This window comes from Chelonoidis abingdonii, chromosome 1 (assembly GCF_003597395.2).
Source record: "Chelonoidis abingdonii isolate Lonesome George chromosome 1, CheloAbing_2.0, whole genome shotgun sequence".
Taxonomy (NCBI): domain Eukaryota; kingdom Metazoa; phylum Chordata; order Testudines; family Testudinidae; genus Chelonoidis; species Chelonoidis abingdonii.
In genome coordinates, this window is record NC_133769.1 from 302,859,521 (window position 1) to 302,873,731 (window position 14,211).

At 43.5% G+C, this 14,211-nt stretch overlaps 1 protein-coding gene across 1 annotated transcript; it reads left to right on the forward strand.

Moving 5' to 3' along the window:
• Positions 1 to 7,257: 7,257 nt before the first annotated feature.
• Positions 7,258 to 13,292, forward strand: PCDH20 (protocadherin 20). The gene is made up of 2 exons (XM_032775142.2): positions 7,258 to 7,527; positions 9,219 to 13,292. Exons 1-2 carry the CDS (start codon positions 7,375 to 7,377, stop codon positions 11,901 to 11,903), a joined length of 2,838 nt encoding a protein of 945 aa, XP_032631033.1. The 5' UTR covers positions 7,258 to 7,374; the 3' UTR covers positions 11,904 to 13,292.
• The last annotated feature ends 919 nt before the right edge of the window (positions 13,293 to 14,211 follow it).

Here is a 14,211-nt window from a genome sequence, read left to right on the forward strand (position 1 = left end):
TTTCTGTAAATAATTCTGGTTTGTAGCCCACTGGTGAGGAGTTTATCTGATATTCATGATACTTTGACTGAAAATGTAGGTCATAAAGTATGTTGCTGTTCCCTGATTGGATGAACATAACTTTTAAAATCAGGTTTTTAGTATAAATATTGTGATTACAAATTGAAAATTAACTTTTTGTGCATATTCTGTGAAGTTCATTTATTCTGGCGAATAAACTTGTTTCCTACAATATACAAGAAAAGTGAACACAAAGGGGATATAAATACAGACAAAACAAATTCTTTTTAAAAGTTCAAGAAAATATTTGTAAAAATATTGTACCGTAATTGCTCAGCTTTAACAGTGAGATTGGCTCTGTCTATGCACTGAGCTCCATATGAATGGACACCACTGTTGATTTCTCATCTCAGTATAGAGTTGGCTTGATAACAATCATTAATAAATCTAAAATAATCCTTCAATAATATAGCCAGCAGCCATTTCATCAGTTCAAAAAGACACTGTGCATCCTTCTTGATCTGAGGAACATTTTCATAGACAAGCGTCTTGTGAACCAAGCCTAGGAAGCTTCTGAAACCTGGTCAACTAACCTGTCCAAAGAAAATAGGCAGCTTGGCACAAATCCTATATATCGTCATACTTATTCCTTGCTCAGGAAAATGCTCTTTGGAGTTAATGGGACTTCTGCCTGATTACAGACTGAGTGAGTGGCAGCATCTGAACCTAAGAAAATTCAAATTGTCCCATTTTCAATTAAGCAAACCTTAGCACGTTGTACTATATAGCCTAATACATGTAGTCGTCCATATGGGATCACAGCACATACTATGTCTTTGAAAGTGAAGCGAGGAACTCAGTCTGAAAAGGTAATATATGCAAAACAATCCAGAGGAAGCAACAGGAGAGGCCGGAAAACTTCTGGAGCTGCAGCTGCCACAGCAACCACAGGAAACTGGGCTGTGCAGCAGCATTATATCCACTATCTAAAAAACATTTCCGTCTCATAGAATTGCAGCCTATGGCTAGTTGGCCAATAGGAACCGAATGGCACATGGCAAGCTATTTGGAGCCCAGTAGGCATGTATCTCTATGATCTGATAACTACCTGGCATGTCACAGTGATCCTTTAATGTGCTGTGTTCCATTGCTAGTCACAGGATGTTCATTGAAAATCTGATTTCTGGCATGAGAAGGCTGCAACTTCAGCTCAGAAGCTGTGGCTTAATGTCAATGAGAACCCTATTCACAATATTTAAATATTCATGAGTCCCTTATACTTACAGGCAGTGTGTAGAAAGTAAGCTGGCAGAAGCTGGAATGCTGTCCCTGTGCTAATGTGATAAGCAATATAATGAAAGACTTATGGTATTAACAATTTTCAGCTGTATCATATTAGTACTGTATCACAGCCTTTGCTTTGGCTACTATGATATAAAAAGCATATCATTATTATTTACAGGCTTTCACAAAACTGAGTGAAATTGATGCTAATATACTCTATAATATGCTGTAAAAACCACTAGTATAAAACAAGAGTTTGAATACAATCTGAGCCAATCCCTCAGTTCTAATTAGTTTTAGAAACATACATGTACTTAGTTAATAAACTTTTAATTAGTTTTCCTTTTCAGAGAACTATTGTGATCAAGCTGTAAATAAACTGAAGGTAATCTTTTTCACAATGCCACAGCATTTCTGCTTCTACTCCAAGCAAAAGAGAAGAAACCTAAGACATGCACAAATTAAAATAACCAAAGAAAAGAATATTTTTCAAACTTCAAAAAATGTTTGGGAATGAAGTACATTAAAGTGCTGTGCAACGGTTTTGCTCAGTTTCTTTTTCTCTTCACACTGATTCACCAATCAAATTCATGGTGTCTTTCAGTTTCAGGGTTAGCTCAACCCACAACAGATATTGAGCAGACTGGAAAGGAATCCCTTCTCAACTAAGCTTCAAAGTAAAGAGGTATGACTGCTCCAGGGATGGGTTCATGAGAGGTTTATGAACTGAATCCTGCAGGTTCATTTTGCAAGAGTTTGTAATGAATCAAGCCCTGCAGGCTTAACTAGACAGTTGGGGTTTACAAACTCTAAAGCAGCTTCTCACAGCTTGGTCCCAGGACTCCTAACTACCTTTGGCATCTTCAGGGGAAGCAGAGGCTTGCTGCCCCTGTCCATTGCTCAATCATGGGGACTGTTTGGTCACTTAGGACCTGATTTACAAAGATTCTGAGCAATCACAGCTCACACTCTAACCAGTGGGAGCACCAGATACTCAGCACTTTTGAAAATCAAACTGTTACCTGTCATACACAGGGCACTAGTCGCAACCTCCCACCAGTAGACTCTGCCACCCAAAAAGACCCTTTCATGGGGAGGGCAGGATGTGGGTCATTCTCCTTGCTCAGAACCAAGATAATAGGCAACTTCTACTGCTAATAATAGAAGTGTGGTGGTGTGTATCTACACGCAGCAGTGAAAGGCTCTGGCAGGGGGAGAGCCAACAAGTTCCCCTCTATCAGAGTTTTTCCCTGCAGCCGATGTCTCTCTCCCTGAGGTGAGGAAATGCTTTGGCAGTGAGGAGGCAGCTAAACACTACATGGTTAAAAATAACAGTGTAGACATGAGAGGAATTGCCTGGGTGTGTAAAGAGCCAGAGTTTGGGAACATAGGGTCCTCTGGCATGTTTGTATTTTACTCTCCTAAGCAGTGCCTCACCATTCACACCTCTATTTACATCCAGGCTAGGGATTCTGGGGAATCTGTCAACCCAGCTCTGCAGAGTCATTGGGGAGTCTCAGTAGAACCAGAGGCTGCCAGAAGGAGCTGGCTGTTTGCTGCTGTATCATAGGGACTGAGGGGGCTGTAGGTATCCCCTTCATCCAGACGATCCTTTGTGGATTGGTAGCATACTGCCCAAGGTGTCTGGTGTGCTGAAAACAATATTGTCAGGGTTCCCTTTCAATAAAGCTGAATAACTGTTATGAATCTCTCATTAGTTTCATCATTTGTATTTCACCGTAGCAGTAACCCAGCTAAAGTATTTATAGATAGATAGTTGTTCTGCTTCTTGGGTGGTTTGTCACTTATTCTTCAATCTTGTGCCTCGTAACTCACCTGAGGCAAACAATAATTCCACAGAAGGGTACCTACGTGTTCCTTCTTATTGCCTAATTATAACACACCCAGAACTATGGCTGAGTTACAGCATTCTGGGAGCTGCTATCTTATTGAGAAAAGTGTGTAAACTTAGTGTCAGCAGGGCCGGCGCTTCCATAGGGCACCAGGATTTGGGAGGGCGGCAGGCTGCTCTGGCGGACCTCCCGCAGGCTTGCCTGCGGAGGGTCTGCTGGTCCCGCAGCTGCGGTGGAGCATCCGCAGGGAAGCCTGTGGCAGGTCCACCGGAGTCGTGGGACCGGTGAGCGGCAGAGACCCCCCCCCGCACCCATGGAGTGCTGCCGTGCTTAGGGCGGCGAAATGGCTAGAGCCGGCCCTGCGCCTAGGGCACCAAAAACCCTGGCACCGCTCCTGAGTGTCAGTAGGACTATACATAGCAAAAGGCAAAGTAAAAATACATTTTTCTTTAAAATAAATTTACTACTATTGAAACAGAAAGAACAACTACTAAACATCTTGCTTCCCTGTAGAAAATTTGCCATTAATCTGGAGATTTGTAGAAATCAGCCATCAACTTTCTCGGTGCTTTGGTAAAAACTCTTAGAAAACCTCAGCAAAAAAAATTGCTTATTTTGAATCTTTTCTGCCCTTCCCATAATAGCATTTTGACATTCTTTAAACTGGTCATCAGTAGGGACTTGTTGCTAATACAAAGATGCAGATAACACATGCCTATGTAAAGAGATACTGATTAAGAAGCAGAATGAGGGGAGCAAAATGAATAGCTATTTTACTAGGGTAGAAGTTGTGATAAGGGAGGCTGGAAAGAGAGAATCAGGCAATGGAAGTTTTGTGGGGGCCTCAAACTCATTCTTCATAAAGTCCTAAGACTGCCTCTGAGACTCTTAACCAGTGGACTTTTGGGGTGAAATCCTGACCCCACTGAAATCAGTGGCAAAACTCCTATTGACTTAAGTGGATCCAACATTCTATCCTTAGTAACCAGTAGAGGTAGATCAGACGGAGACCCAATATAGGCCTCATTATGTCCTGCTAGACTAAAATAAAAAGGATTGAGCATCTGAGCACCTTTAGTATTGACAGGTCTTTGATATTGTGCAGGTGGATGAAAATTTAGAAAGTCACTTGAGTAATTTGATTTATGCCTTAAATTATGCATGTATCCTCTGAACTGTATACACTGTATGTACTGCCTGTTCTATTTTTGGTAGAATAGAATGGTAAAGAGCTAAGCAATTTTATAAGGGAAAAGTGCTCTGAGTGGTTTCAGAACCCTAGAGATTGGTGAATAATAAATACTACCAGTTCATTTGTTCATAGCACATTTTACTTTTTGAGACACATATGATTATTGTGGCACACCTCTACCCCGATATAATGCGACCCGATATTACACAAATTCAGAAATAACTCAGTAAAGCAGTGCTCTGGGAGGGCAGGGCTGTGCACTCTGGTGGCTTGAAGCAAGTTCAATATAACATGGTTTCACCTATAACACGGTGAGATTTTTTGGCTCCCGAGGACAGCGTTACATCGCTGTAGAGGTGTATTGTAATTTTTTGGTGTAGTGTAGATAATAAATTTGATACCAAGGGTACGTCTACACTACCTGCCAGATTGGCAGGTAGCAATCGATCTATTAGGGATCGATTTATCGAGTGTAGTGTAGACGGGATAAATCGATCCCCGATCGCTCTCCTGTCGACTGCTGAACTCCAGCTCGGCAAGAGGCGGAAGCAGAATTGATGGCGGCCATTAATCCCGCACCGCAAGGATGCAAAGTAAGTGATTCTAAGTAAGTCGATCTAAGATACATCGACTTCAGCTACGCTAGTCTCATAGTTGAAGTTTCGAATCTTAGGTTGACCCCCAGTGTAGACCAGACCTATGTTTCAAAGGGAATTACTGAACAAATTAGGGTCTGGTCCTGCTCCCATTGACCTCAGTAAAAGCAGGATTGGATTCTAAATCCTAAAAACAATCTTGTTCTTTGTGTTTTTTACAGCTGGAGAGAATAAGACAGAGAAGCTAATCTGACTTGCTTGAGGTCTCAGAGGGAGTCAGTGTCAGAGGGTTCTATTCAGATTCTTACAATTTCTTCACCACTGTAATATCTGGGTGCTTTCCAGAAGTATAACCAACCATGAGACTGATCTTATTTAGTCTGGTTTACTCTTTTTCCCTTTTTTTCTCCTGGGGCCGGGGGGTTAGTTTTGGTTTGTTTATTATTATTATTATTGATTTATTTTATTTAGGTACTGTCTGCTGTGCTGTGTTCTTATTATTCAAGGCAAAGTCCAAAAGCTGCACCTTGCACCTGGAACAGAAAGCAGAGAAGTTTGAGGTGGTTCTTTGATCCCGGGTGCATGCATTCCACAGTCCTGGGCTGACCACCAAGGCAGCTCTGTCTGCTACACAATTTAACTTTTATTCGTGTGGTGGACAGCTCCATTCTACCTGAGAAATGTAGATGTCAGCCATAGTCCTCATCATGGAGCATTAGAGAATCCCTCGGTATCTAGGGGCCCAAACCATTCAGCACCTCAAAAATTAAGGCAGAGAGATCTTGAATTTAACCTGATATTCTATGGAGAGCTAATGGAAAGAGCAGATGGCAGATTTACTGTACTTTCAGTAGTCTGTGTTGATATGGAAAAGTATCATTGCATTCTGTACAAGTTTGGGGTTCTTAAAACCTGATGGCTGCATGACTAGATACATTGCATTGCTGTAATCCAGCTGGGAAATAACCAAAGCATGTATTAATGGATACTTCTACACTGTGATAAAAGACCTGTGGCTGGCCTGTCAGCTGACTCGGACTTGTGGGGCTTCGGGTATGGGGTAAAATTGCAGTGTACACATTAGAGCCTGGGCTCTGAAACCCTGCAAGGGCAACCGTCTCGCAGCCTAGGCTCCATCCTGAGTCTGAAGGTCTACATTGCAATTCTCAGCCCCACAACTGAAGCAAGGTGAGCCCCAGTCAGCTGATCTGGACTCTAACACTCCATGCTGTAGGTTTTTTAAACTGACAGTGTTGACGTACCCAATGACACCAGGTAGTTTTTTGTCAGGATGGGACAAAGTCTGCTAGCCAGCTGCCGGGTGTAGAAAGCACTATTAGTAGCTGCTGCTGTGAGGTTTCAGTGAGGAATCCAGGAGTAGTCAGCAGTGGATTAATTTAACTAAATGTGGATGTGGACCTTCACCCAGTGGAGCCTGCACCCTGGCTACAAACTCCTCAGAGTCGTCTTTCTGGCCAAGTTAACTCTTAAGGTGGTGAAATGTGATCCCTAGGAGCAGCTAGATGGCTGGTGCCAGGAGGTCAACAACCTTCTAACTGAAAGAGATGATATAAAAAGGTAAAATCAGGCCCAGAGTATTTGCTGTGAAGCCGAAAGAGGAGTTGGGAGCAGTGCAGGGAAACATCAAACTGCAGTGGGAACATTATCAGAGACCTGACATGATAGAAACTGGATTGTTCCAATGAGCCTATTGATTCAAATCCAACTGATTATTCTTTAACTAAAAGGAAACAAGATTCCAAAGCAAGAAGGGAAAACGCTGTTGCTATTACCAACATTTTACAGGACACCCCCCCTCCACCATTCTCCTTGGGAACTCAGACTGAAAATATGACTGCATATCCTGCTGCGGCTGGATTAATTTAGACTGGGTTGGTTAGCACCACAATCCAGCCTGCCTACTAGCTTCAGTCTGGATCGCAGCCGTTTGTCCCGGATTTCTGGGCAGTGCTTTGGGCAGGGTGACACGCATCAGTGGCACTCGCTGCATCCTGGCCTCCCCCAAACTCCAGTCTGCAAAGAGAGCGTCCCCTGAAACGCTGCCCCGAGCCCGAGGGCACAGTGCCAGCTGTCCCCGCGGAATGCACCGGGGTGGCGCCTGTTGACAGCGTTTTCCTCTGGACAGGTTTGCAGCTGGTGAGAGAGCTCAGCTCCGTGCGATTACGGTGCTAAGCCTAGCGGTGGGCTGGTGCGTTCCGGCCCCCGGGGCTCTGCGCTCCTGTACACAGGGCTCCGTGCTGGGCTCCCCGTGTGCCTCGCCACAGCGGCCCGGAGCAGAGAGCGCCAGCGGCCGTACCTCTATTTCCCTCGCTCCCCCGTCCGAGCCCTTTGCCAAGGGATGTGCCTGTGACCATTGGCTAAAGTTCTCCCAGCGATTTGCATGCGCAGAGAGGGGCGTGTCTTCTGCTGCCTTCGCACCAGGAGCTAAATGACTGCAGTTTCAGTGGGAATGAACTACCAAGGGACTGGCAGGCGCTCGCAAGCCCTCGGAACAAGCTGGCTTCCGAGAAGCAGGCACCGGCAGCTGGAGATGGGGCACCTACGCAGCGCTAGGCGCACCACCAGCCACAGAAACCTGCAGGTAGGGGATGTGTGCCGGCGAGCCCTGCAAGTTGTGAGCTCGTGGCCAGGAGAAGCGGTGGGGTTTTAAAAAAAGCAAATGCTCTAGCTCGAGCTAAACTTCATCGTGAGCGATCAGTGGGTCCTGTTGGCTGTAGCACCTCTACCAACAGCAATCAAAGCCGCGAAGGGGTGTCTTTGTTTATGCATAAGAACCGTTTAAGCCATTACACTGAAAGGAGAATGGTTTTGTATGGAGGGGAGAAGAACTCCCCGAGGCTGGAGACAAAGTTACGCGAATCAGTTTCCAAAAGCAGAGGGCTACAGGCTGGCTTGGCAATCAGAAAGGGCCAGTTCTTTTGCATAATCTTTTCAGGCGTTTCTGTTAGTTTCGTGTGAGTCCTGCGGAGGGAGAAGGGGACTGGTGAGGGTCAGTACTTACCTGTTAAACGGGAATTGAAACTTGAACACCGAGCTCTGGGCAACATGAACGGGGAGCCCCCTTTGCCCCTCTGTGTGAGGTGTTCTTGGTGCTGATGGTAAACTTCGCTACGAGGACCCTGCATAGTCTGTTTGGTGTACACGGGGCTGCATTGGGAGTTGTGCAACAGGGTCATCGGAGGAGAATGGGCACATTTGTGACATGGTCTATTTGGTTACGATAGTTGGTGTGCATGACCTGTTTGATGGATGCGGTGGTGTAGACTGTCTATGCGAAGTGGATAATGCATCTGGTGCACCGTGTGTGGTGTATTTGGTGCAGGCGGTTTCTTTGAGGGGGGTGAGTGGTGCACGTGTCCTTTTTGGGTGCAGAGGGCGGCATATCTGATGCAGAGGGTGTATTTGGTGCACATTGGGTTTGTATGAGGAACAGATATTGCAGATGGCTTGGGTGCATTTGAGGTCAGGAGCTCATGTATTTGGTGGTGTCATTAGGGGGCAAACGTTTGGGTGTTTGGAATGCACATAATGGTGAATATGAGTGAAAGATGGTGGTGAAAATGGTGTATTTTGGGTAAGATTATGATATACTTGGGGTCTAGACTGGTGGTTTTGGAATGCAGGTGGTGGTGTATTTGGGGTGCAGATGATGGTTCAGAGAACGGTGTATTTGGGGTGCAAAATGTGGTGTATTTGTGGTATAAATGATATGGGGTTCAGATGGTGGTGTATTGTGGGCACAGTATGGTGGTGTATTGTGGGTGGGGTGTAGGTGGTGGTGTATTTAGGGTGCAGGTGATGGTTCAGAGGATGGGGTATTTGAGGTGCAAAGTATGGTGTTATGGTGGTGTGTTTGGGGCATAGATGGGTGTGTATTTGTAGTGTGGGTGGTGGTGCAGATGATGATGTATTTGTGGAGTAGTGGTGTATTTGTGGGTAGCTGGTGGTATATTTGGAGCATAGATAGGCAGGTGACTGGTTTTTAGCTGGTGTATTTGTGATGCACATGGTGATGTATTTAGAGGGTAGGTGGTGGCATATTTGTGGTGCAGTTGGTGATGTAGTTAGGGTCCAGTTGGGGTATATTTGGGCTACAGGTGGTGATGTATTTATGGTGCACATGGTGGTATGTTTGGGGTGCAGATACGGGTGTATCTGGGGCATAGATGGTGCATTTCATTGCAGAGAGGATGCAGCTTGTGGGCAGGGTGGGCTGGATGGGTGTGTGCCAAGGAAGTGCCTCTTTAATCCCCTGTGCTTTTCTCTCCCTAGCATTTGTTCCTTTTCCTGCTCTTCATCGGCCCTTTCAACTGCTTTGCCAGTTACAGCCGTGCCACCGAGCTCTTCTACAGCCTCAACGAGGGGCTGCCAGCCGGAGTGCTCATCGGGAGCCTGGCACAGGACCTACGGCTACATGGGGTGGCTGCAGAGGGGCCGCCGACCCGTCGTGGAGAGCCAGCGCTGTCCTTCAGCCTGGCCTCCCAGGGACTGGGTGGCCAATATGTGAGCCTAGACAACCGCTCGGGGGAGCTGCACACCTCAGCCCTGCAGATTGACCGTGAGGCACTGTGCCTAGAGACCGGTGCTGGCTCACCTGCCTCTCTGCCGGCGCCATCCTCGGAGCCCTGCCTGCTGCTGCTGGATGTGCTGGTGCTGCCCCAGGAGCACTTCCGCCTAGTGAAGGTGAAGATCGCCATTCGCGATGTCAATGACAATGCGCCACGATTCCCTGTGCCCAACATGCGCCTCTGGGTACCCGAAAATGCCCCTGTCGACACCCGCCTGGCCATAGAGCACCCAGCCCTCGACCCTGACCTGGGCACCAATGCAGTCCAGACCTACCGCCTTCAGGATAACTATGGGGTCTTCACCCTAGATGTGGAGGAGAATGAGAGTGGGGAGAGGACCCCCTACCTGATTGTTATGGGGGCTCTGGACAGGGAGGACAGGGAGGAGTATGTCACCCTCATCATCGCGGAGGATGGGGGGACCCCGCCATTGCTGGGCAGTGCCACCCTCATCATTGGCATCAGTGACATCAATGACAACTGCCCCCAGTTCAGTGATTCTCAACTCAACGTCACCATCTATGGGAATTCCAGTGCAGGGACACATGTGGCCACCACCCACGCAGTTGACATGGACTTGGGATCCAATGCCCAGATCTCTTACTCTTACAGTCAAAAGGTCCCCCAGCCATCAAAAGACTTGTTCCATCTGGACGAAAGTACAGGAGCCATCAAGCTCTCCAGTAAGATTGATGGTGATGCTCCCCGCCTCCATAGGTTGACTGTATTGGCCAACGGTCCTGGTTGTATCCCTGCTGTGATCACTGTGCTGGTGTCCATCATCAAAGTCATGTTGAGACCCCCTGAAGTGGTCCCTCGTTTTATAGCTAATGAAGTAGAAGGTGTGGTTTACTTGAAAGAACTGGAACCTGTTAACACACCAATAGCATTTTTTACTATAAAAGACCCAGACGAAAAATATAAAGTGGATTGCTTTTTGGATGGCAATGGGCCATTCAAACTGTCACCATACAAACCATACAATAATGAATATTTATTAGAGACTACAAGGCCTTTAGACTATGAGGTGCAGCAGCTCTATCAAATATCAGTGGTTGCATGGAACTCAGAGGGATTTCATGTAAACAAGATAATTAAAGTGCAGGTTCTGGACGATAATGACAACTCACCAGTTTTCCCTCAACAATTAATAGAATTATCTATTGAAGAAAATAATGCACCCAATGCTTTTTTGACCAAATTGCATGCAACAGATGCTGACAGTGGAGAGAGAGGGAAAGTGTCCTATTTTCTAGGACCTGATGCCCCTTCATATTTTTCTTTAGATAAGACTACAGGTGTTCTTACAGTTTCCACTCAGCTGGACAGAGAAGAAAAAGAGAAATACAGATATACTGTTAAAGCAATAGATTCTGGATTGCCTCCCAGAGAATCGATAGCAACTGTCATCATCACAGTGTTGGATAAAAATGACAATAGTCCTAGATTTATCAATAAGGATTTCAGTTTTTTTGTACCAGAAAACTTCCCAGGTTTTGGGGAAATTGGAGTTATCAGTGTTACAGATGCTGATTCAGGGCAAAATGGATGGGTAGCCCTTTCAGTTGTAAATGGAAGTGATATTTTTGTGATAGATACTGGCAAAGGAGTTTTGAGAGCTAAGGTCTCCCTCGACAGGGAGCAGCAAAGTTCCTATGTCTTGTGGGTTGAAGCTGTTGATGGAGGAGACCCTGCCCTTTCTTCTACTGCCAAAATAACTGTCCTTCTTCTGGACATTAATGACAACCCCCCACTGGTCTTGTTTCCTCAGTCTAATACGTCTTATTTGTTGGTACTTCCTTCTACTCTTCCTGGCTCTCCCATCACAGAAGTCTATGCCGTAGATAAAGACACTGGCATGAATGCTGTCATAGCTTACAGCATCATAGGTAGAAGAGGTCCACGACCTGAGTCATTTAGGATTGACCCTAAAACTGGAAATATCACCTTGGAAGAGTCACTGATGCAGAACGACTATGGTCTCTACCGACTACTGGTAAAAGTTAGCGATCATGGCTATCCAGAGCCCCTCCATTCCACAGTCATGGTGAACCTTTTTGTCAACGACACAGTGAGCAATGAGAGTTATATTGAAAGTTTGTTAAGAAAGGAACCTGACATTAATATAGAAGAAAAAGAGCCACAAATATCTATAGAGCCTACACATAAAAAAATGGAGTCACCATCTTGCGTGCCTACCTTAGTAGCCCTGTCAATAATAAGCTTGGGATCAATCACTTTAGTAACTGGGATGGGCATTTACATCTGTTTATGGAAAGGGAAAAAGCATCACAGTGCAGATGAAAATTTGGAAGTACAAATCCCACTAAATGGAAGAATTGATCTTCATATGTTGGAGAAGAAACCAGTGGAGATTTCTAATATTTGATGTTTCCATGTGGATAAACCAAACTGCTGTCTAACAAACCTTGGACAATGCCCAGATTGGGTATGTTGACAGCAGTTACAATGAAGGACCACTAATTTATAACTTAATAATATTATAATTGTAAATAGCTGTTTACAGGTTTTTTAAAGTCAAATTGCGATTACTGCTTTTTTAATGAAATCTTGGTACTAACTGCTAGCAAGGAGTCTATAAAAACACCATTTGCAGCTATCATAAACCCATCATATCAGTGATTATACAGAGAGAGGAAGGTAAGACGATGCATTAATCTTACGTTTAAAAAGTTTAAAAAGTCATTTTAACCACAAGAGGGCATCAGATGCTCCTGTGCAGGGAACTGTTTGAGGTACTGTTTATGAGATTAATGCAAAGTATATTTATGGGTTTTAATATAAAACATATCTGGATATACATATATTTTCACAGAAGAAATGTGTATTCCACTGGATGTATGATAAAAAGAAGAGGAGGAAACATGCACTAGTAAAGCAAACAGAATTTTTACCTCATGAGTAATACTTTAGTATGATAGAGAAGGCATTAACAAGAAGTGCAATTCCTGTTGAGCAAAGATGCAAAATATTGTCACGTAATCAGAATTTGAACTGCTGTAACATCTTCATCTTTCACTTATTACAGACTTAATATCTTCACACAAACTGCTGTTGCTCCAACAGTTTACTTGCCATTATTAGGGAAAAACTTGTATTTAATATTTCTTACAACAAACGTACACACACACACACATATGTCCATCTCAGTAAATATGGCCAGATGCAAGGAAGAAAGGGAATGGCTAAATCCTTTGTTGTCCCAGAAGTATTGATATTTTTATTCTTCCAGCAATCTGTCAGTTGTATTCCATCACTTTGGTTATGTAACAGATATTTTTATGTTATACTTCTGACGCTAATCTGTCAGATGAAAACAAAAAAAACCTTCACATTATTAGCAATTCTAGAACTTAGTTTATACTGACTATTTCTCCTCTCTGGGTTGGTATTTCATGTGAAAGATCTGATTTCTGCCTTTTTTGGCTACTATTCCAGGCTCTTTTTCATTGGTTTTGTTTTTTGGATCAACTCCAAATCGTATTTGTAAGACTCGTGGCATATTTTCTCAATAATTTATTCTTTGCTGCATCCTCTGCAACAAAGCAGCAGGTTTATCAGTGATGCATCATCTTCACTTCATTGTAAGAGCTGGGAACTATCTGTTGTATGATGGTTACATCAAATTTATCTGTGTAAACAAGGTAAATAAGTGTTATGCTTAAAACTAATCATTTTGATTTCTGGCATCATATGTCTGTATTGTACCAAAAGTGTTTCTATGTCTGCAAATTAAAGCTATATATTTTCATAATAACTTTTTATCTCGGTGCTAACATTTTAATGATAAAACAGAGTACCACTCGGTTTACAAGCAATTTTTCATCATTATCTAGATATTTACTCTTTTGTTTATTTTTAATTTAATTCATAGCACATTATTAAAAAGCATAATACATCCAAAAATTAATACACTCCAAAATTGTTCTTAGGAACCTTATCCTGCATCCATTGGAATCAATGGCAAGGCTCAAATTGACTTAAATGGTGCAGTATCAAGTTCTTGCTTTTTACAGGTATGCAGTGCAGCTATATATAGATTTTGATAAATTCACCCACTTTGGGTAGTACCTTACTCCACTGTAGACTCGTTAAAATCTGCAGGCTATTTGCTGAGTAAGGTGCTACTTATCATGAGTGAGAGTATCAGAATCTGGCCCATATTTTACCAAACCACCTTATTATCAACATTAATTTATTTTCAGAGGATTATTTCAACTAGTTCTTGGTATTAACATTTCTATAGTATACTCTCAGAACATTTTTTGTTTGCGAGCACTTTGATGGCTGTGTTCCATGAAAAAATTAATTCTACCTGTCAAATGCTTATGGTTTATCATCTTGTTTTGTTTCTTTTAATACTATTAATATAGGAAAATATCATGTATCCATGAAAATTCATATGTCATGAAAAAGACATTGATTATTATCTCAGAAGAAATATGACTAATTCCTTGGACTTGGGTTCTTTATTATACATTGTGATGCTTTGGTGGAAAAGTTTAGTTCTCTGTACTACATTATTCAGTCTAACAGCATGTTAAGCAAAAGAAAAATAGCATTTTCTGCATTACTTCTGCATTATTCAAATTAGAAGCCTGGACTCATTTCCAGTGAAGTCAATGACAATTATACCATTGCCTTAAATGGGAGCAGGAACAAGGACCAAAATTTAA

Coding starts and splice junctions, on each gene's coding strand:
- PCDH20 (XM_032775142.2), top strand. CDS start 7,375: ATGACTGCAGTTTCAGTGGGAATGAACTACCAAGGGACTGGCAGGCGC. Junction 7,528..9,218: donor CCAGCCACAGAAACCTGCAG/GTAGGGGATGTG, acceptor TTCTCTCCCTAG/CATTTGTTCCTTTTCCTGCT.